Genomic DNA, 24,337 nt, shown 5'->3' with positions numbered 1-24,337 from the left:
TTGACTTCCACTGACTTCAGTTGGTTTGGATGAGGCCCAGTGAGCAGGAAATGTTGTGCTGCACTCCACGACTTGTAGAACTTGTTAGAAAAATATGTAACATACCAATACTACAAATTTGCAAATATATTACCATAAACTTCTCATTAGACTCTTTTGATTATGGCAAAGTTGGGTTGAAATGGAGATGTCTGATTTTCAGGTGTGTCACTTTATAATATAAGATTAGGCTGATGTGCTTAATGTAAATAAAAAATGTATATATGCACACAGGATGTATTGTGCCGGCCCTCTGAATTCATGATTGGGCATTTATGATCTTCCTATTTTTATCTGTGCTACCAATAGAGCATATAGAGTTCTACATGATCTCTCTCTCTCTCTCTCACCCACACACACACACGATAATAGTTTGTAAAAATGAATACTACACCTGAAATACGTAAGATATTGTTCAACTAAAATATGATTTAAAATTCAGATTAATGAATGATAATATATAGTTCCTAAAATTCCTATGCTTCAGTCTTTTCAGACCTATATAGTGTGTTTCATTCATCGATCTCAAAGCCCTTTATAATCATTATCCCCATTTTACAGATGGAGACAGTGAGGCAGGGAGATTAAGTGGCTTGAATGTGGTCATAGAACACGTCAGTGTCAGAGCTGTGAAGAAAACCCAGATCCCCTGAATCCCATTCCAATGCCATATCCACCCACTGACTCCCTTAACACAATCCATTTAATAGGGTTCCACTATGCTATAGCCATATTGCACTGTGATTTTATGTGGATGTTCAGTCTGTAAATTATGCTCTCGTATAACTTGAAACCTAACAGGTTGGGGAATACTGACGCTGGGGTTCTCTGAACATGCAATATAGATCTTTCTTGACTGTTGGGTTCACACTGACAAAGTTTTGGTATCATTAAAAAAAACAATACTTGCCAACAGTTACTGCTTTTTGAGATTAAAACTGTCCCTGAAATAACTGTACTAATTGTATGGGATTTATTGTTAAATATTGACTTTTAACATTGACCACCATATTATGGCTTCCACATGGTATCTTAGCACAAACAATTCTGACACTGTGCTCTCGGCTTCATTTTATCTTTTTTTGCCCTTCCCCCATTCAGTCTATCTCTGGCAAGTATTTATGTTTCCCTCAAACAATTCCTCACCTTGTACTGGATGTCCTGGAGAATTTCAGTTACGGCCTTTAGGCCTAAATGTTCCTTTCCTATCTGAAACATAACAAACAAAGAAGTAAACCCAAAAATGAACTTCACTGCTGTGTTATTTCTGAAAACTGCATAGTAAGAGAGAGATCAACAAGACTGGCCAATTCAGTGCTTGTTTGTAGTTAAGTTACATAACCTTGGATTAACCAAATATTCTGTTACATGGCAACTTCAAAGAGGCACTAATTCACATACAATAAAGTCATTGGCCAAAATGAAACTGGGTTTAAGTAATTTTAAAGCAGTGACAGAAACTGATAGAATAAAAAAAAGTCAAAGTGAAGGTTGATAAGCCTGAACTCGCCTTGTTTTGCCTCAATAGTGCAACATATACTTCATGTAAGGTCAAAGTCACACAGCATCATGAGATATAAATGCCAAGGTTACAATTTGTCCGTACACATTTTTGTTAGAAAAGTACATAGGAAAGAACTGAGTACACAAACATGACAGAAACTTTTGACTTTGTTCCCATTGTGTTGCATAGCCTCATGCTCTACTCCTTATTGAGGATAATCTCTCACTGAAGCTAATGAGAGTTTGCTTGGATGAGAAGTGCAAAATCATAGTTCACTCTCTTCTTCCCTGCTGTACACACAACACATACTTTTATACTCCATGGCTGAAATCCTGGCCCATTCAAGTCAATGGCAAAACATTCCCATTGATTTGAATGGGGCCAGGATTTCGTCCCATTCATTTATTTATTGAATGTTTTTGAGAAGTGACCAAAAGACATATATAGAAAGAAATTTTAAAAATGAGAGATCCTGATTATTTAATGTATGTTTAAAATAGCCAGGTTACATTGTAAAATCAGGGCCAGATTATAACATGAGATATTAACATATACTCACACATACATGCACACCTTGACTTCATCAGAAGCATATGCACATGTACATGGGCACAAATACGCTCTGATAGTTTACAAAATGTTGTTGTTTAAATGCAATATGTTTCTGAGTTAGGTACATAAGCACTAATGGAGCAGTATCAGCGTATTTAAAAAAACAAACAACACTACAGAAGTAAAAAACTTCACTGCACACACAATTCTACTCCTCAGGAGAGGATGAGAGAAAGAATGACAGATGTTACTCACATTGCTTAAGGCATCATTGGAAGGTGCTCAGATACTAAGGAGGTGAGGGATGTGTGAAAACCTATATAGAATAGAACCATAGATTCACAGTTTCCTAGGGCTAAAAGGAACCATTGTGATAATCTATTCTGACCTCTTATATAATAAGGGAAATATAATAAAATATGGGTAGCATTTTCAAAAGCATATAACTGATCTAGGAGCACAAGTCCCACTGACTTTTAATAGAAGTAAAAAGAAATGTGAATTAATTTGTTTCCTCACTGGACCATTAATAAGTAGCATAAAGCAAACTATGATGTTTCATTAGTCAATTTTTAATTATGTGGAGTCTTTCTTGGCTAATAAGGAAACACCATGGAATACTTAAGGTGAGAGACAGAAGTAGAAAAAAAGATATCAGTTAAGTTTCAAAGGTTTATTTAAGAATTGTATGTAACTTTCTAAGTGACTTCAAGGTTACCTCTGCTGGAATTAGAGGGTGACTTACATAACCAATTATGACATAAGCCTCTAGGACACAAAGCTGAGAGAACTGAGAATTTCTAGCATTACAGTTTAACAATTCTATCTCAGTGCTGGAACTGTAACCAATGTACCTTTAAATTCAACTAGAGGTAAAGCTCAGAGGTGCTCATAAGCTCATTATGGAATATGACAAATTAACAGTACAACTGTGAAAGAAAATCTATTTGATCTAAATGTGAATCATAACACTCTTCCTCAAACCTACTTTAATGGAACAGTTCACTGCTTGTCATGACTAGGGCTGTGTGAAATCGATGCCTTGGTTCACAGGGGTTTTGGGAATCAAAACTGATAGACTTTGTTCATAGGGTTCACAGCTCTCGAATCTCCTTCAGTGTCACTTAGAGTATAGGCATCACATGAACACACAGTTAACTCCCAGGGTCACCAACAGGCCATATGGCCCCTTTATTTTTGACTTTTCAGGAGGGACTGCCATGTGACCATCATCACGCAGCAACTCCCAGTCCAATGTCTCTGAAGAGAGGAAGTCTTTCCCCACCTTATACTCCTACGCAGAGGCCACACTACACTGGTGTCCTTGTGTCTAGGGAGCTCAAACTCTCAACACGGTTACCCCTTTCGGGAGCACAAACCTGTGCTAAAGGACCAGGGAGTAGGTGGAGCCTTATCTACACAACACTCCTCCCCTCCCCATATGGCCCATGCCCTGAACAGCAGGATTGGCCAAGAGTGGAGGAGAGTGCACTTTAAGTGGATATGCTCCCTGAGAGCGCTAGAAGGTGTCGTATCTCTGAGGCGCACTATCTCTTTCTGCTCCCATTGGAGTGGTGTGATTCCACACACCTGTCCCAGCACAGGCCTGTGTTGTATTGCCACCATTGACAGGTAACTCCATGCAGTGGTACACAACAGTTTAGGACAAGAAATTAAGGATTTCCTTTTCCAGTTGAAACTTCAGGGTGAATTGAAATATTCAGGATGTAATTACTCAAATAGAAGTATGGCCAGAACACCAGAGCTAACAAACTATTTCTTATTAATGGTGCTATGGGACTTTTAACGATCCAAGCAGTAGTCAGGACTTAGTTTTTACATAGCACTTTCAGCAGCATAGTGCCACATGCTGGGCTGGAGTTCGGTACTGACTGAGTGAGAAGGCAGAGTGGCACCTTCTGAACTGCTTGTACCATTTCCTGGTGCACCTAGGTGTTCCTTAAAGGTATGTCATCCAAGTACTGACTCAGCCCACTGTTTAGCTTATACGACTTGACAAGACTACAGGACAAGATGATTTAATGGTACGTTTTCTTTGGTTACATGGTTTTAATATGTTGCTTAATCAAATATCATTTTAGTCACCATTTGCACAGAAGATACGTGTAGACGAATACTTGCTGTAATAGAATATAAACAGCTGTGGATTTCTTTTCTTCTCTGAAATCACTAACAAAAGTAGAAGGTGGAGGGGGATTCTTTTACCAGAGCCAAGTGATAATGTGTGATCGCAACAGTAAAATATTTACCTGCACAAACAGAGCAATGATAGCTATTCCATGCTTCTTCCCCACTGCCTCTTCAATACTGCTGTACAGTGTAGAGTTCCAGTGGATTAGATGGAGCTAAAACAAAATGATGCAGACAATGTCACTAGAAGGTAAAAGTTTCTTTTGTACCTGAGGATCAGGAAGGTGATTTTAGCTAACAAAACCTGCACATATTATAAAAGATGGAATCCCATGACGACCATTGTAAGTCCAGTCAGAAAGAAGGCACTGTTGATAATCTCCCCTCCTATTTTAGTCACAGAATGGATGCCTTGTGTTGACCCTTCAACTACTTGTGACAAAGGCGTGGATCACTGTGGTAACAGTGTGTTACAAATGGTGTACTCCCGCATTTTGAGGCACTGAAATAAACCCTGGAAACTCAACCTATCATCATTGCCTCAGTCACAACAAGCCAGCTCACATCCAAGCCCCAAATTCATACATGCCACGTTAGAGTAGGGCTGTGCACATGGATTTTCCTAAGATTCATTTTGATTGGCTGGCTGTGCTTTGCTAGTCCATGTCTCATGCACTACCACGGCAATGATGAACAGCAGGGACCTCATCACTGAAAAACAACCTCTCCTCCCCCCATGCTCATTGAATGAAATATATTGGGGAAAGGTGAACACTGGCAGCATCACTGGGGAGAAGTGAAGAGACGGGCAGCTTGCAGATGCGACAGACAGTGGTATTAGGGGATAAGAAGTGTGTTTTAAACTGCCTTTTTCCCCCCAAAGTGCCAATAAAAGCCTGTGGATGTCCAGCCACTTTTAACCAGATTATCTGAATCAGGGTTTGGATTAGTAGATGCATGTGTAAATGGGAGGTAACAGACACCGGCTGGTAAAAGGGAGCTCTTATTCTGGCAACCTGGTAACAGCTGCACGGTAGGATTTGGGAAGCCCCATCATAGAAGCAATTTGTTAATAAAAAGAAAGAAAGGGGAAGATTGACAGATTTCTATAGTGAATGGCAATATGCATTTCAAACAGTTGACTGTTTCCAGCACTAATGATAACATGTTATCTCCTTGGCTGTGGCCGATAACATTGCAGAAATTTCTTCCACTCAAGCATGTCTGCTTTTAAGTTTATCTAGAAGCAGCCTTTGCACATTCCATGCACATAAAACATCTACAAAACACTACATTTAATTCCTTGTTGTAAAATCGAGTCGTCGATGTTTTGCACTGTTACGTGTCTGAGGGGTGAAAATGTCACCTTCTTATCTAACATTTTTCCCACTTTCACAAAAATTATTTTTTATAATAGATAGAATTTCCCTCTATTCTGATTTTTTCTGCCTGGCACCCCCATGCAGTGATGACTGCTCTCCACTCCCACAGTGAGTTCATTTCGAGTGCTCAGCATCTCACACGATCTGGACTGCTGCCTCATCCCTTATTTCAACTCAGATAGAAATTAAACATACAAATCTGATTATCCTTCTTTCAGAAATGTTCAATAAAGGATTTTTAAATGTACTGTTGCAAATCAAATTGGCATATTAGATAATTTTGTTCATTCTGATAAAAAATATTTGACATGATAAAAGAAAAGAAAACTCCAAGCTAATTTTCTTTACAAAGTCCACTTGCATCGAGCAGTGCTAATATAAAAAGCACTTACCCAAAGCTACAGAAGTTATAGGCAAATAAATGACCAGCTAAAAGAAGACACAGAACTAAGTTGTGTCCCTGTAAGCCCCGCATTCATAAAGCCTTACTTGGAAGCACAGTGTAAAGGACTAAATCAGCCTATTTGATTTCTCATTTAACTTTACCATTTAAATGGGTCTTTTTGTAACTTTGCTCTTTTCATACGTTTGAAACTTTAACAAAATTAAAATTACTTTTTTTTTTCATTTTCACTATTTAGTATTAAATGATTCTTTAACAAGCAAAACAAAAGATCAAATAAGGACAAGTTAGCCACTAATACTATCTCTAGGACAAAGTAGAACTAACACGACTCAATCAGTTTAGGAGGCAATGCTATATCTTAAATTAGACTATTTGTCCAAAAAACTACATTGATTAGACAAGAATTTGCAGATATTATATTAGCCACTAGAGGGGGTCATGAAGTCCCATGAACATCATAAAAGCCCTGAAATTAACAAGGAAAAATCTACTTGCTACAAACAGGTTTGTACAGATACCCAAAAAAGAATAATGTTCCAGCGACTGTAATTGTCATGGCAAGGTCCCTAGTGATGCAGAAAACAATACCCCATACCACTGCTATTAATTTTATTTTAAATGTCAGTGTAAACCTTTCCTTCTGTAACAATGGTCTTGAACGTTTAGAGAGCCCATTACTTTGACTAAGTCAACAGGCTGGTCTGAGTTAAAGCCACCATGACATTCAATATACTGTTACATTCAAAGAGGTAACATTTGTAATCTGACATTTTTCTGCATTCTACGAGAAACATTCCAACAAGTTGTTTTCTGAAGTTCTAAAGGGAAATGACTTGATATTTTCCTCAAAGACGGGGAGAATGCACAAACCCCTTATAGCATACTATCAGGATGGTTTGTTCATTGAGAGTCAGATTGGTCTAATAGTTAAGTCCCTCCACAGGGGTTTAGGAAACCTGAGTTCTATTCCTGTCTCTGAAATTGACCTGCTGTGTATATGGGGCAAGTTACTTCACTTTTGTGTTCCACACTTTAGGTATGTCTTCACTGATGGTGGAAAATTCAGCACCGTCAGATTGATTCTTCAGGATCAGTTGAGCGGAAGTGGAGACCTGCTCAATCGATCTGGAAATCGACTTCATAAATCCACCCCCGGAAAAAGAGGAATGCTTCATCAATGGGAGGCCATTTCCCGTCAGTGCAGCATAGTGGTGCCACCACGCTCATTAGAATTTAGGATGTTGATAGGAGATACGCAAGCTACTCTACGTAGCTTACGTGTCTCCAGTTGACTGCCGTCAAATTTTGCAGTAAGTGTAGACCAGGCCTTAGTCTCTCCTATCTACTAGATTGTAAGCTTTTAAGGGCAAAGACTGTCTACTACTATAAATTTGTACATTTTCTAGTACAATGGAACCCAATATCCATGTAACACTACTGATAATCCTAGTTCCATTATTATAAAAAACATTAGCAGTGAAATTTTGTGATGGCCAGTCTATAAGAAAATGCAGAAATACTGTGAGCTGTGTCTTATACTACAGGAACCCTGGTGGAGAGATGTGCTGTGAAGTGCATCTTGCTGCTGCTCTGAACAGGAGCAAAGCTCATGACTATCTGTTTCTGGCTAGCACATACTGTTACCCACAGGATGTATCACCTGGCTGGAGAACAGGCACATCCCCACACAGCCACTAACACTTGGAGATACCGTGCTGTGAGCTGTTACAGGTTGCTATCTCTAGGGCTCTCTTTAACTCTTTAGAAATATTCGGCCCTAAAGTTTGCCAGTAGGGAAGAGGCTCCCTATGCCTTTTCGTTTCCTCTGTCCCTCCCTAGTTATGCACCAGTGTAGTAGAGGTCAGTATCTAGTCCTAAAACGTGAAGAGAAATTAAACAAGAGAACAAACTGCCAAAGGGAGATGTGGAAATCAGGATAATCTTCGTCCACATCAGAGGAGGACAACTGCTCTTTTCTTCTCGTATCTGGTGCTGTCCCTTGGCCTCAGAGGGTAGCTTGAGCCACCTTGTGGGTGCAGAAATGAAGCCGTGAGATGGTAATTACTGCTAGGAGATAACAATGGAAGCAGTAGGGGACTAAGAGAGTGGTGGAATATGGTGGGATGAATTAAAAAGTTCTGAAAGTAATGGTGACGAGAAAGGGTAGCATATGAGCTTATTCATTCGTTACGAATAGATTGGGCCTGGTCTTTGCACATATGTGTAAGGAGCCTTCTCATCCTCACGCTCCCTGAGACAGGGGCCAGCTAGAGTGGAAGGCCCTGCATTCTCCTGAGCATCTAGGCTACTCTCTGCTGGTGACCACTACATAGCTCGGAGTGGCAAGAAAGAAATTGGGAGGTGGCACCACCCCTTCAGGGAAACATACAGTACGTGCTCCTAATGGGGTTACAGTGAGAGCTCCAGGAGACACTGTGCATTGCATTTCACAGACAAGTAAGGGGACACAGTCCTCATCCTCAGGTGTTCACAATCTGAATTAGACAAGCAACAGAATGAGGAATGACCACAAATCATACAATGAGAATGACCACACACCTTAATGCATTCACCCTAGCACTGATGACTTTATACATGCACATTTAAACAAATCAATAGATGTATAGATTCATTAAAAAAATATCTAGCTAATTCTCCTCCAGACTGGGGAGGAAGAAAGACAGATAAAAACTGTAACTCTTCCTTCTAGTCTTATATCCTTGTGAGTCACTCAGATGCTATATTGATGGAGGCCACATAAGTAAATAGATAGGTACACCAGGGGAACCAAAAAGGGGAGACATCAGAAAACAAGTGGAAAGACAATTCTGCTCTTAGAAAAGCATTGTTTTTAAACTATCATTTATCTTTTACTCCTTTTTTTTCTTGAGTGTTCCCCTTGGTTATTTTGGCTTTTGTTTGTTACTTGTTTTATTTGAAATATGATTAAGCATATAGAAGTTAGGTGACAACATGAGATACAGAAATAAAAACAACTACTGGTGGCAAAAATAGAAAACACATCTACCAACAAAGATTATACAATTTGAACTCTAAGGACTACATTCCCCAGTTGATATAACATACAACTCTTGTTAATATTAATGGGGTGTGCCCCTTGGGAGAACTGACACCAGCACTTTTACAGATTTTTATTATACAAATATATGATGCATTTGTAAACTGTAATTTCATATCTGCACTTTCCCATCTGACAAGCAGCAATTTATATTCACTATTCTGAGAGTGATGCCTACTTTTTGCTCATTATCTCATGCTAATGCTCAATATTCTGCTAACCTTCATTTTTACATTGATGTGAGGCTGTCTCATAAAGAGTACCTATTTGTGATACCAGACTGATATGAATACAACCACGGATCTTGTAAAATAATAGACTGAAACCACTAGACTGTACTGGCAGTTTACAATTACATAGTTTTAAAGCATCCATCATTCAGAGTGCAAACAAGCTGAGCCTGTCAGTACAGCAGGAAAGGTTCTGTACAAGTTGCTCAGCTAAAGTTTTGATTTTTAATGCTCATGATGTTTTTATTGAGGTAAAAAGAGTCAGCTCCTCTGCTACTGATTACGCTGGTAGGCTTATAGTGCCAGTCAGGTGCATAATGGGAAGCATTTTCACAAGATATTTATACAACTAGGAAAAGATCCTTAGCTGTCAAAGAATAACTTATTTTCCTTGGAGGAGAAAATAATAATTTGGAGGATGTTATTGTAGGTGGCTGAAGGCAAATTAATAGCAAGTTCCTTTCAAAGTGAAGTGAACGCTTTAAGAGGTAAATAAATAACACAGCGCTCATGAAATTGGCTTGTTCTGCCATCAGCTAGAGAGAAGTTTCTTCCTAAGCATCACTAAGAAATTATTTCATATATTAGAGTGAGCCTCAGAGAAATATTTCTTTCTGTAAAGACCAAATCCTGAGGACCTTACTTAGTTTTTACTCAGTCTTTACTTAAGACAAACATGCACTGATCTCAGCCCTTATGTCTTTACTCAGACAAAACTCCCACTGATATTAACAGGATGTTTGCCTCAGTAAAGATTGAGTACAAACTTGAGGCCCTATGCGACTTTGGAATGAATGACTAGTCTAGGTTTAGGAAACCAGGCCTTTCTGTTTCCAGGCCACCAGAGCAAGATCTTTTATATCTGGATGAAAAGATGGGGCCCTGAGACGCTGGAGACTGACACAGAATCAGAGGCATTTTCTGTATTGCTGATAGGTTTATTAGTTCTGGAAGCCAGCTTCTCTCAATAAAAAACAGAGTCACAGAATCTTGTAAAACTTTACTCCTGACTAGGGCAGTGGCTGTTCTGTGTTTCAAAGGGGTCATGAGTTCACAGAGAACAAAAGTGATCAATTAAGCTCTGATGGCAGCCAGTCTTATTCTTACACATCAAGAAACCCAGTCAGGAAGTGCTATGTGGCTGCAGATGTCCAACAGTGCAAACTCTGGATCGCAAGGTTACCTAGTCTTCTAAACTGTGTCTGACTTGACTCACTATTAGCCCTGTCCCTTACTGCCACATTCCCATGTCCATCAGTCATCTGAGTAACAGACCCATCCTGAGATGCTTGATATAAATAAATCGCAGCCCATCATTTATGATGACACATCTGATTAACGGTACAGATTCGTGCAGCATCTAGGTAGGATCTTTGAAATCTGGGTCCAATGGTTGTGGTGGGCAAATGAGATCCAGTTACCTACTAGGATGTGCTGGCCCATTTCCCTTCTGAGGAAGAGAAAGGACTCAGGCTTGGGAGGAAGAGTCTGTCTGGGAAAGGGAGGCTGAGCAAACCATCTATCTAAGGAGATTGGGACATAAAGGTTTGGTGGATCTGAACACTATTGTGCCTTAATTCAGCCCTGCCTATACATATGTTATGTATTTACACAATGGGGAATAATTTGTCCCGTTTTTCTACAATAAAAAGTATTGTATATAATTTTCTTGCTTCCTTTAAATGTTTATTAGCAGAATTATCATAACTCTCATTTGGTATTTGGACAAACCTAAAGAACTATTCATCCTGCACTAGTCAAATGACGGCTTTAATAGTAGACTAAGTAGCTGGGACTGGAAAGGCAATTGCAGGCCGATTCCTCAATGGCAAACATCTATTGACCTCAGGGGTGGCAGGACTGGGCCCTAGCCGAGAAAGTCTGCTCAAAGCAACAATGTATTGGTTGAGGAAAAGAAAACAGCATGAAGCACCTGCACAACCTGGCTGCAGCTGCGTCCCCAGTCCATCTAACAGCCATGGCCCATAGCACCGCTCCAACATAGTGATGTGGTCCAGAGGATTATGAGCTCTGTTCATGAGCCAACCAGTTGTGCTCTTGCCACATTGAGCTCCTATCCATGCGCCTGTGAAGAGTATGGCTGAGGATTTAAACTTCACCCTATGCTGTGGATTCCCCCATATGCCCTCTGCACTACTTGTTCCCCATGGTAAAGGAGAAATGTGGCATCCCAGTAATGTTGGGGGGGTTTGTGGGAGAAGGAAGGGGTCTGACAATGTGGGACTAGAATGATGATCATAGTGAGCAAATGTGTACAATAATACAGTGCCATTTTTGAAGAATCATTTTCAGATCCACAACTTAAACTGTATCAAAGCTAGAAGAACGTCTTGTTGCTACTGTGACTTCACTATGATTACTGGAGCATGTGCTACTTTTGTAATCAGCTATTCAGTTTCTTCCATTGCCTGAATTCTTACTCTCACTGAAGGACTAAATATTACAAAGACTCCCTTCTTTTATGCAAGCAATGTCAAATGTAAATTAATCCTTGGGAGCCTATTTGTTTCTCCGTCAGAACTAGGTTACATAGAAATTTCCCATTAGCTGTGCAACTAGTTACTGTAATCTCTGGAACAATTTGTTTAAGCCAGTGTTGTCGGCTAAGAATGTTTCTAAAGGTTTAAGACAAAGACTGTCCCTCTTAATTCTGTCTGTATCTCAATCTCAAAAGATTCCAAGGTTCTGTCTGGTGAGCAAAACATCACAAAGCCCATCCAGGGCTGTATCCAAATTATTTTTTCTGCAAACAGGAATAAAAATATCCTGGTGTCACTCCAGTTTTAAATATTGTAAAAACACTCTGGAATATCCCTCTCAAACAAAGACAAAGTTTAGTACAAACATGGAGTAGAAGTTACAGCTGCTAGGATCAGCATTAACTTCCAGACAGATATCTGCATGAATAGTAATCCAGTTCAGAGGGCAACATGTCACCAGCAATGACTACCCCCTTGAATTTGCCTTCTCCAAAGTTGCCAAGCCCCTCCATCATGTGGCATGGCTGCAGAGGAGCCTCTTCTGGGTCCCAAAATGGAGGGTGAGTCACAGATTTGACTCCTGAGCTTTTCCACCTTGTTGTATTCTTCCTTGCTCTTCTTTACATTTCACATCTCAGGCATCGGAGGGCCCACTCTAATTTAGATTCCATCAGAAAAAAGGCAGAGAAATCCAGTATAGGCATTCCAGTGCAAAGGGATACATATAAATGAACACATCATTACACATAAAGACTACAAATGCCTATGTACCAATGCAGGAAGCTTGAAAACACAAATAGGTGATCTGGAAAGCCTGAGACTTGGAGAAGACTTCATAATAATTGGCTTTCGTGTACTAGTTAATTCTACACTAATTTCTGGCTGTAATTTATACTGGAAAGAAGGTTTTGGTAGGAGAAGAAGGGAAGTAGTATTATATATTAAAGAATCTCTGGAGTATACAGATTGATTCTTAAGAATAGGTTTTCTGTGTAGAGAAGATTTATGAGGTAGATTCAGCATGAATACAAATCTGAGTTTATTAAAATTAGGATGCACATAGGGCTCTCAATCAGAACAAAGATGAAGAAGGCAAATGGCACAACTGTGGAGGAAAGCAAAAACAGTGGTAAACCACCATCACCTCTGCCCTTGATTTTGGGGCTGAACCAGCCCTTGATATAAAGGGCTGCTGATCCTAAGGACTGCTCTAACTTATACTAACTAAGACTGGCCTCTAAAGGCTGTCCTGTAAGTTCAGGTTTGCCAGAATGCATCATGTTTTCATCCTCCCCTCCCCCCCCAACATGACACAAAAGTGGAGGAGAGTGTGTGATGTAAAGGGAGTTTTCACCTGCCCATTTGGAACCGGTATGATGTTCCTTTTATAACTTCTGCAGTGCAAAGGGACCTTAGCGAAAGCTAAGGATATGGACCATAAATTTATGTGAGCTCAGGAAGGCAACAGAATGTAGTAGAATGGTAATGTGTAATTTCAGCTACCCAAATACTGAGTAAACAATGTCACATGAGGGCATGACTTGGAAAAACAATTTCTTACTGTCATAACCAATAGTTTGTATGAGTGTTTATAAGAGGAGAAACTTGACTTATTGCTGAATTGTTTCAGGAAGCAAGTGTGATTGAGCCTCTAAGTCTGATCATAATATACAGTAATCAAATTCCACATCCTCATAGGGGGATTATACTAAGGAATACTACCATGGCACTCAATTTCTAGAAAGGTGATTTTTTTTAAAAAATAGGAAGTTAGTTATTAACAGCCTGAAAGGGAAAGTTAGAAAATTAAAATTCATAGAAGCAGCATGGAGGCTGCTTAAGAATATCTTAGTGGTGAGACAGAAGGTCTGCATAGTCCACAACACAAAAAGGAAGCAAAAAAAGTGAATTAGTAAATCCTGTGTGGTTAAACGGCAAGGAGCAAGGGTTCAGTCAGGCTAAAAATATATCATTTAAACATGCAAATTCAGTCTGTATGAAGTTAATTAATAATTGAACAGAACATAAACTTTGGGCGAAACTTGCCTTTCCTCCCTCTTCCCTTCCATGTGTGCAGAAGGCTTGATAGGAACTTTTTTTATTCTGTGTTTATACAGCACCTAGCACAATGGGGCCACGGTCCAGGACTGGGGTTCTAGGTGTTCTCACAAGACAAATAAATAATAATGAAATCAGTGTTGCTCAGATTCCAGTGTAGCTCGAGGAACAGGATACGAGGACCTTGAGCTGAACATCCACATCTCCTGTACAGTTTTGTTCCACATAAGCTACTTGCAGGCTGTTGAGGAGAGCTCTGATGAATGGAGACGCATCTGGGATGCTAACAAAGTTATGTAATTTATTATTACAGGCTGGGCTTCTCAAAGGAGCCTCAGGGAATGTTGAAATCTCACGGAGTTTCATTGGGAGCTGGGCGTTTAACTCTCTTTGTCTCCTTTAAAATCCTGCTAAAAATGACCGCTATACCAGAGAAGTGGAGAGAACTTCATGGCCGTGTGACAGAGTGCTATCAGCAGCAACCCTGATCACTGATATTGCTGCAGCTTGAAGAAGGCTGCAGGCTCAGCTGAGGGCAATTATACACTTTCTGTTGGGAGATTGTGAGCACATGGGTGATAATCACTGGGTTAGCAAGGTAATGGGGACACTATAAGAGGAGGAAACAGGAAGCAAGGTGCAGCTCAGGAGGAAGTTCAGAGAGTGAGCCTGGGCTGCAGGAAAGCCTATGCTTGCTGTAAGTCTGCATGGCATGGTATTACTATGTAAGAGAAGATTAAATTCATACCTTGGTATAAGAGAAGCAACCTGGTGTGTGTTTGTGGCTGTGAAACTACCTGAACTAGCCAGCCGGTGAGGTTCACTGGGTAGCAACAGAGGCATGCTGTGACAGCCCATTTTTTAGAACAATGCTAAGAGTGATCATGGGAAGTATGGACTGGAGTGCAGCATTTCAGTACTAGGAAATACAGCTGATAAAATCATTAGAGTTAGAAGGAACCTCCGTGAATATAATGGAAAAACCAGCACATCTTCTGCTAGGGTAAATGGTACCTCTCTAAACTGTTAGAAATCACTGAATGATAACGAAGCAGCATTGGATATAATTGACTTAGACTTTCAAAAGGTGGGTGATAAAGTTCCTCACAATTAGTATGACTATTCATGTGTTTATTTGTATTGAAGTAGCATCTAGAAGAGGTCCAATCAATGATGGGGGCTTTATTGTACTAGGTTCTGTAAACACACACAACCAAATGATAGTCTCTGACCAAAGAGTTTCTAATCTAAGATGAGACACAACCGGTGGATACAGCGAACAGATGTGCGGCGAGCCCAAGATAACAGCGAGATACGCTTCAGCAAATTGGGTACCCACAGGGTGAAATGTAGTTCTGAACCATGGATTCAAAACTAGCTAAAAGATAGAAAGTTTAGATTGGGAATAAATGGCCTGTTCTGTAGCAAGAGGTTGGTAGTGAGGGAGCCCAAAAACCCCACTGACTGATGTTACTGAACCTATTTACTAACAACCTGGGAAAAGAGCTGAACTGCGATATAGAAAATCTGCTGGCAACACAGATTTAGATTAGTCCATGAAAAGAAGGATTGCAAAGCACACACCAAAGGGCCTGAACAAAACTAGCTGACTGCCTGGCACACTGACAGTTGAAATTCAACATGCAAGTGTAAGGAACAGCTGAAACTGTCCACACACCGTGTGATGGGTTCTGAATTAGTTGTAACATCTCAGGAAAAGCTCTAGATGTCATTATGGATATTCCAGTATGCTTAAACCAGGGGTGCCCAAACTTTTCCTGTCACGCCTCCTTCCCCCCATCAGTATTGAAATCTGTCCACACCCTCCCCCCCCATTACTACACAGTTGGCACAGCAGAGGACCTTGGTTTGATGGCAGAACTGAGGATCTGGGAGGAGCTGGGGCTAGAGGTGGAGCTGCCTGGGGGTGGAGAGGGAATGAGGGCAGAGCGGGGCTGGGAGCGGAGCAGGGAGCAGAGAGGAACCGGAACTGGGCAGGGGACGAAGTCACCCGGGGCGGCTGGCCCGGGCTCCACCATTGCATGCCTCCTGAATGTTCCTCTGCACCCCCCCTAAGTGGGCGCACCCCACATTTTGGAGATCACTGGCTTAAGCCATCAGAGTAACTAAGTTGTTAGGCTGTGTTAAGGAAGGGACAGAGATTGATAGAGAAAAATATTGTAATGTCTCTCATAAATCAGTGGTATGACCTCATGCTGAATAGTGAATTCACATATGGCAATCTCATCTCAAATAAAACATAGGAGAAATACCAGGAGTCCTTTAAAAACAGAACTAACGGCCGGAAAGGCTTCCATATGGGGTAAGACTGTAAAGACTAGAACTATTTATAGTAGGTTGGAAAGAAGAGTAAATAGGGAGATATAAAAAGATGAAGAATACGGAGAGGGCCAGCTGAGTTCTCCTCTTTACCCCATCATATAATACAAGAGAAAAAGACACCCCTTTAAACTAAAACAATGAATTTAAAAGAGAGAAAAGGAAATATATTCTTAGGCAAAATGGGTCAAATCCTGTGTCCTCATTTACTGCCACAGAAAGGATTAATTAGCAGAACTGCTTCATTTTCATTGACATGAAGTCAGGAAACAAGAAGGCCACGCAGGGAGTCTCTGATCAACACAGAGCTGCATACTGAGCACCCCTTTCAACGCTGACGGGAATGACAAGAGGTCAACTTGACCTACCTGCATGTAATGCAGTAAGCCACCGCTGCCACTGCAATCTATGGGCTTTAGTAGCTCCTGTGGCCAAGCTGCAAAGTTCTCCTTGCTTTGCCTTGGTTTGCAGGAGAAGGACCTGATCCCCCGCAAAAACCTTTTAAGCTCCTCCCACACAAAGCCATTTTATTCAGGTTTTGCATAGGAGATCAAAATATCACCTCCATATGATAAACAGGCAGGGCTCACTGTCAAAGAGTACTGTGGGGGCAAATAGCTCAGTAAGACTATTAGAGGGACTAGGAGAAGGTTGTGCAGTTATGCCACCTAAGGTCTCGTGTGTCGGGTCACTAGCTGTTCACTGGTTGTGGGAGGAATAAGTTTCACCCTCACAATTGTAAGTGAATTTGACCCCCATAATTATAAGTGAATTCTTGGGTGTGTTCTACAATTCTCCTTTAATGAAGAGCTTGGAATATGATAATTCATTCAATTAATTTCATCTGAATGTTCCTTTTATGAGCGGATTGTGATTTTCTCAAACATATGTGCTATTTGTGAATAAGTATTTTATTTATTCAACCAGCCCTATAGCAGGTTGAATAACATTTTGTGAATAATATTTCATTCAAACCAACTATAGGGTTTGAGAGACCAAAACCTGGCAAGAGGACTGGATTAACGTAAATGTTGTTTATTAACGCATACAAGTTTAGTACATCTTGTGGAGGAGTCAAATATACTGAGTGCTATCAGAGCCACCAATTTTCTAAGCTACAAAGAGAACATGAAGTGATGTGATTTAAGAGTGTAATTCTGGAAAATATATTCACACGAGCAGCTTCCCAACTGAAATCAGTAGGCCTAAAGTAACTGCTATTAGTTTCCAGGGACTATTCACCTGGGGAAGGACTAGCTATTTGAACAAGGGCTGTAGGATGGGTCTCTTAATCTCACTGATTTTATTTTTATACATAGATTTATCTAATGAAGGCAGAATTACAAAATACTCATTTCCATCTGATTTATTTCATTTTTACAGATAACTGGTTTGAATCCCACACTTGTATTTGCTGTACGGTGACCTGAGATTCTTCCTAAATGGATAACAGGAACAGCAAGAGTAGGTTATCTTGCAAACATAATTTTGACTTCTCTCCAATGAGCAGTTATACTTAAATAATACACAGTTCAAGGAAGCTCAGAACAATTTTCTGCTCAATACTGGCCGAGTTTCCAGAAAACTAATAATCTTCACTAGGTATTTTTAATGGCCTGCTGTTGAATTGCAGTTTTACATGCTGCATTAATATTGTGTAATGGCTTTTCTCTTAGACAGTCTGTGATTAAGGTACTAGACTGGGACTCAGGCGAATGGACTGTCTAGCTAGATATTTATTAGACCTGGTTGAAACTTAGAATTTTCAGTCTATGAGGAATTTTGACATTTCAAAATTTCCATTAATCCTAAATCATAATGAAAAGTCGTTTCCCACAAAATGGGAAAATTTTCATTTCAGAAATACCTAAATGATCTTATCAAAATGTTTCACTGTGAGTGTGTGGGAGATACAATGAAAATGTTTAATTTTGATAAGAGCACAGCACTTCGTTTTGATCTTATTGTTTGGACTATATTATAGTAGATTATATTGAACTTTTTTCAGCATAAAAGTTGAAACAATAACGTTGAAATGAAGTGCTTTGGCCATATTGAAACAAAACATTTTAACTTTACTAAAACAAAATGTTTTGATAATTTTTGGTCAAAAATTTCAATGAAATCGATACATTCCCACAAAATATTTCAATTTATTCAAATCAATGTTTTCCAAAGAAAAACGATTCTAATGGAAACATTTTATTTTACCAACTCTAGTATTTATGTAGCTAGATACTGTAGTGTCTGAGTGCCTCTGCAGTATCTGAGCATCTACGAGCCTGGGTTCTGTTGCCAGCTTAGACAGACATCCACTGGCCAAGTCATTTAGCCTTAGTTTACCACCTATACACTGGAGATAATAGTGTTTCCATCCCTCACACAGATGTTGTGAGGATAAATGTATTAATGTTTGAGAGATTCTCAAATGCTACAGCTCCTGCCATGGAAATTGAGTATGTCTATGCTGCAATTAAAAACCTGCAGCTGGCTCATGCCAGCTGACTTGGGCTCAGGATAGAGGGCTGTTTAATTGTGATGTAGACATTTCAGGCTCGGGCTGGAGGCCGAACTCTAGGACCCTGCAACGTGGGAGGGTCTCAGAGCCTGGGCTGCAGCCTGAGCCCAACATCTACACCGCAATTAAACAGCCCCTTAGTCCAAGCCCTATGAGCCCAAGTCAGATGGCATGGGCCAGCTGTGAGTGTGTAACTGCAGGGTAGACGTACCCTATATGGACAGGGACCTGTCTCTGACACCATGCCCAAGTTTTATCAATAATGATACAAGAATGCCTTGATGAGAATAGCATACCATGAACCCTTATGACATAATGAGACTTTAATTTTTAATTAATACCAGAATGCAATTAACTGCCTCATCCCAGAAACAGGTAATTCACAGAACTATCTTTAGATTACTCATTATAGACACACACATGACTGACTGACTAACTACTGAGGGCTAGATAGATTACGACTGGCCCTTGTGAGGCTTCGCAGTGTGACAAGGTGGGAATAAGGATCCACCCCCACCTTGCACAGCTTTCATAATGGCTGGGATGCCATAAATACAATCCCTACACTCAAATGAATGCACTTGAGTGAATGCAAGGGTTGCTACCAAGATGCTTCCCAAGGGAGAAACTCACTTAAAAAAGGGGTGGAGAGGAGTAGGGAAAGCAATGGCTAACTCATTTACTTGAGGAGTGAAGGAGATAATGCTCCACCCTTTAAAGAGGTCTCAGAGACTGCCATCCCTTTAACACAGCCAAGGAACTGTGAGGGGCATTCTGCATCTCTGAGAAAGTCAACCTTCAGTGCTTCCCCCTAGGATGGTGCAGATCCAGATAAGCCTTTACTACACACTGTGGCTAAGTGCAACAATCAAGCCCTGAGTGAATACAAGATTTGGTCTAGTATATTGGCTTACTAGGCAAAGATTAGCTTCAACCCCTGACCATTCCAATGGTTAGCTATTCATTTCCTTCTACCAAACATTCCCTGTATAATGTATTACCCAAAAGGAGATCTATCCTGCTTTCTGGCTGATTATCTGCAGTGGGGACCTTCCATTTCTTAAATGCATACCAGAATCCTTTGCACTGGTGCAACACAGGAACTACTGCAGAAGCCAGCACAAAGGATTCCAAGGCAGATATGACACTCAAAAGCATCTGCTGCACACAAAATGACCAGACAGCAAGTGTGAAAAATCGAGACACTTTTTTTTTTTCCCCAGGAAGGGGCAGAATAGTTGCGTATATAAGACAAAGCCCCTAATATCAGAACATCTGGTCACCCTAGCTGCACATGATTGGGCAAACATAGGAAAATCTGTGGAAAAGGGAGCAGATGGTCAATGAGCAGTTTGGGTCTAGGACTGACTTTTCCCTTAGACTGTGGTGGCTGATTAGTATCTTGTATGTCTTCCTGTCACCTCTGGATTAAATTGCAGTTTTTGCTCACAAAGAAGGCCCCAAACACATTCCACATACGAACATGAATCCCTTCTTTCCAAGAGCTAGAAGAAGCATTTCTCCCTACATTCAGCTACATCAAAGCCATGCCGGTCTGCTAGCATATCAACCATTAATGCACCTGGTGTGCCTTATGACTCAACACTGCAATACGAAGTTCTTACATGTATTCTTTGCAAAGTATAAACTATGTGTGACTGAGCAAAGCCATAAGCACTCCATGTTCATATGGGTGAATTACCTAGAATCAAAGTACACTTTAGGGACTGAGTGATCACTTGGATCACATTATCTGTCAACAACAAATCTAATACTGAAAGAGGTTAGCAACTGATAACAAAGCTATTTCAGGAATCATATAATGCTCATGTTACTTTTAAAATGATGGTAATCTTTGTATTTCATTTTTTCAGTTTCTCTTTGTTCTACTGAGAGGTGGGGAGTGGGTTTCCAGTTTCAGACAACACTCAAAAGCAAAAAAACTCCAGTAAATAAGGGGGAAATTTGAAGATCAGACTATGTGAAAACGGCTATAAAATACTTTATTGCAGAGCACCAGCTAGATTCAACCCCACAATGTAACTCCAGTGATGACTCTGGGGTTGTACCAGGTTCAGTCCGGTTCATAAAATATTATATAAGGGATGCGTATTATTATTATTATATCTGCATTCTATATAAGATGTAAAGTATTGTATTTCTTTTTAATCAGTGATGGTTTGAATCTGGATCCAGTTGTGAATAAAAGAATAGTTATTTGTAATAAAAAATCTCTACTTTAAATACTACTTACATTACTAGTCAACAATGATTCTAGACTGTAAACAGTCATTTAGTCATTTGAATACTAAATTAATATTCTATTAGGAAACTTTCTTTATTAAAAATACTTCTTAAAAATTCTGAGTAGAAAAATCTAAACTTTAAATTTAAAATAGCAGAGTTAAGTTTATTAAACTACTCTGAACCAATTTCTGCTTGTAAAGAGTGAAATTCACCCTCTTATTTTGAGATCTTAAGTTCACCTTAAGCAATTCATAGGTTTTGTGCTGCCCCTCTTCAAAAGGAGTGAATTTCATTCTGTACAACCAGGAAATCAGTGATCATTGAGGTGAATGGGATTTAGGCCTTTGTTTAAAACATTCCCATTTGAGTTTATGGCCCAGATCATAGTCACATTAAAGTTAATGGCAAAACTCCCACTGATTTCAGTGGTGCAAGACTGGTCCCTAATCTTGGAAACAAGTGTTGTTATTATGGGCCTGCATGCTTTACTCCCCTCACTAGTCTCATTGAAATCAATGGGAGTACTTTTGTGTGAGTAAAGGGAGTAGGATGGTGTGTGCATTGAAGGGAGTAGAGATTGCCAACCAGGTGTTACAATTACACGTATAAGTTGTTTGCTTTATTCTATCAAGAAAATTTACAAATGAGGCAATAAATTGAATAAAATAGACACCGTGACATTTGAACTACATAAATACAAAATAAGGGGTGAATTCCACTCAAGGGCATGTCTACACTGCAATAAAACATCCACAGATGACCCGTGTCAGCTGACTCAGGCTTGCGGGGCTCAAGCTGTGGAGCTATAAAACTGCAATGTAGACATTTGAGCTCAGGCTGGAGATTGGACTCTGGGAACCTGCCCTCTCACAGGGTCCCAGAGCCCAGGCTGGAGCCTGAGTCAGAACATCTATGCTGCAGTTTTATAGTCCTGCAGCCCAAGCCCACGTCAGCTGACAAGGGCCATTCACAGGTGTTCTATTGCAGCGTAGACATACCCAAGATGAGCAGAATTTGGTCCAAAATGCTTTAACAAAACTCAATTCAAGATTAAGGTAAAGTTCAGTATAAACTGATATGTTGGAGGCATGGAATTTTTCCCAACAGAAATGAAAAAGGGCAGCTTGGTACAGTATATACATCTGATTTGAAAGATGTGCACATGAAAAAAATCCAAAGAACCAAACACTATGTATTGCTAAACTGATTGTGAACATGCTTGAAGGTAGAGAAATGTAATATTACAATTTTAGTTTGAAACCATAAAATGGTACTTTGTCTCAAATATTTAAGATGGCGTTTCAGATGAGCAAATGGAAACCTAATTGTTTCAATTAGACTGTGCGAGTTTTATGTATTTATGACAGCATTTTTAGTGATAGTTATTGTGGTGATGAAAAATACTACAGAACAAATGAGTTTGTTTTATATTACATTACATAAATGAATATATATATTTATTTATTTTTGCTTTCGTTTGGCTTACTATTCAAAACTCATTCAGACTCCTCAGGCAACAAGAGTTTTATTTTTTTTAATTGAAAATTTATATGACAGCAAATGGCAAGGTTTTTCTCTTCATGTCTACATCTTGGAAAGGCTTGGAAATGATTTGCAGTTTATTCCCTTCCCCGGATAGTTTACACAACGTTTGGAAAAACACACTGCAGCTGGATAGTAATATGTGTGCAAAACAAGCTAATATCTGCCAATATTTTAAAGGGATGGATTCTACAGAATTCTCCACGCTCCTGCTAGTCGAGTTGCTAGCATTGAAAGGAACCATTTTTGACATCTCAGTTTTATTTTATAGCAGCTTTCTGTGTTTTATAGCAGCTAAAAAATAATTGTTCCTTTTTAGATTTCAGTTGTGCCATTTGGCCCAGCCCTGAGCAAGTGCTGGTGTGTAAGCCACCCCATCCTAGGACAAGTTCGAGGACATATGGTGACATTCAGAGACACTCTCTGAGGCACAATTCCCTCCATGCTTCTCCCTTGCTCCAGTAGAGTGGTCATTTGCTGCTGGCCTCTATCAGCAGTAAATTGTTAACCTCCAACCCCGCACCACGCAGTAAGTAGAAGGTTCCACACATTCCCTGTCCCTTCCTTCCCATTCCCCACCCACCTTCTGGAAGGGGTGGAGAGTAAGGAGGTTGCAGCACCCACTTGCTCAGTCACATCTGGACTCAAGGCTTGGGTAGTTCATGCACAGATAGAAGGGTGGCTCTTACTCCTCTTTTTCCCCTATATAGGTGTGTACTCCAATTCACAATCTAGCCTTTGTATCCTCCAAGGAAATGGAACTAGATACCGATCTTCTATTGTTGAGCTCTTTGTCAAACATATAACAGCAGCAGCAGCCAGAGAGTAAAATATCCCTGTTTATGCTCAGCAGAACACTGCATATGATTTCTGAGGAAGGCTGCATGAAATATCTCTTCCCGGTCTTTGGCTACAAGGCAAGACTGGGCATTGTATTTCTTTCCAGGAACAAAGGGAGGAGTATTGTGAACAACATGCACAGTACATGTTAAAAAGACGTTATAATTTTCACATTAGACTGCATTTACATTTGCTGCTTCGTCTGACTTGTTTCTGTTATTGCAACTACAAGTGTTTCAATTAAAATGATAACATATATAGTAAAGTCAACATTTTTATTTCTTCCATCATGGAAGCTGAAAACCCAAGACCTTACTGAATTGCTTATAATAATAAAAATAACAATGAACTTAGCCTCTGAGTCACATAAACAGCATTTTTGTTAAGACGAGTGTAAATTATCTCAAAAGTTGTCCCAGAGGTCACAGCATACGCCTAATTCGCTAATCTATTTAGCCGTGAACCTGAATGTCCTAACCCTGTGCAAGATTCCAAGATGTCTAGTTAGAAAATAATAGATTGTTACATTTAGAGATACAGGATATTGCTTAATTCCTATCTAATAGTTATGATATCAAGGGCAAAGAACCAGAGGAAGGAACTAAGCAGTAATCCTCTTCCAAATGTTGAGAAGTAACATCCCTTTATAAAGTTATAATTTACAAGGATCATTACATTGATATTTTGTAGCTGTTCTGTAATAGCAGGCCCAGTTTAATAACATAAGGGTGAACCAGATAGGTTCCTGTACCTTAGAAGTGGAATTCAAAATCAAACTGAAGCTCTGGTCAATAAATACACAGAGCCACATACTCATATCAGATATATCAGTTGCACTCCAGCATAACTACATTGGCTTCAGTGAATTATTTGGGATTTTAATGGCATAATAGAAATTATGATCTGGTCCCCAATTTGGTGTGTTGCTAATGGATTTACTTAAAACCA

General features: G+C 39.8%; 1 protein-coding gene across 2 annotated transcripts in view; it reads right to left on the bottom strand.

Moving 5' to 3' along the window:
- The window catches only part of CA8 (carbonic anhydrase 8), a 49,093-nt gene that overhangs the window by 13,479 nt on the left and 11,277 nt on the right, over positions 1 to 24,337 (bottom strand). For both annotated transcript variants that reach the window (XR_010920876.1, XM_067553724.1), the window contains 2 exons: positions 4,366 to 4,461; positions 1,186 to 1,248 (listed from right to left, as the gene is read on the bottom strand). Coding sequence is in view for 1 of the 2 variants with exons in the window: in XM_067553724.1 (XP_067409825.1) it covers positions 1,186 to 1,248; positions 4,366 to 4,461 (159 nt within the window). In the remaining variant the exon portion in view is untranslated. The remainder of the gene's footprint in view (positions 1 to 1,185; positions 1,249 to 4,365; positions 4,462 to 24,337) is intronic.

Source organism: Emydura macquarii, unplaced genomic scaffold, assembly GCF_026122565.2.
Source record: "Emydura macquarii macquarii isolate MOO-44397 ecotype Brisbane River unplaced genomic scaffold, CSIRO-AGI_Emac_v2 contig_1477, whole genome shotgun sequence".
NCBI lineage: Eukaryota > Metazoa > Chordata > Testudines > Chelidae > Emydura > Emydura macquarii.
Note: the sequence above shows the minus strand (reverse complement) of the source record. Positions and strands in the feature narration are given on the sequence as shown.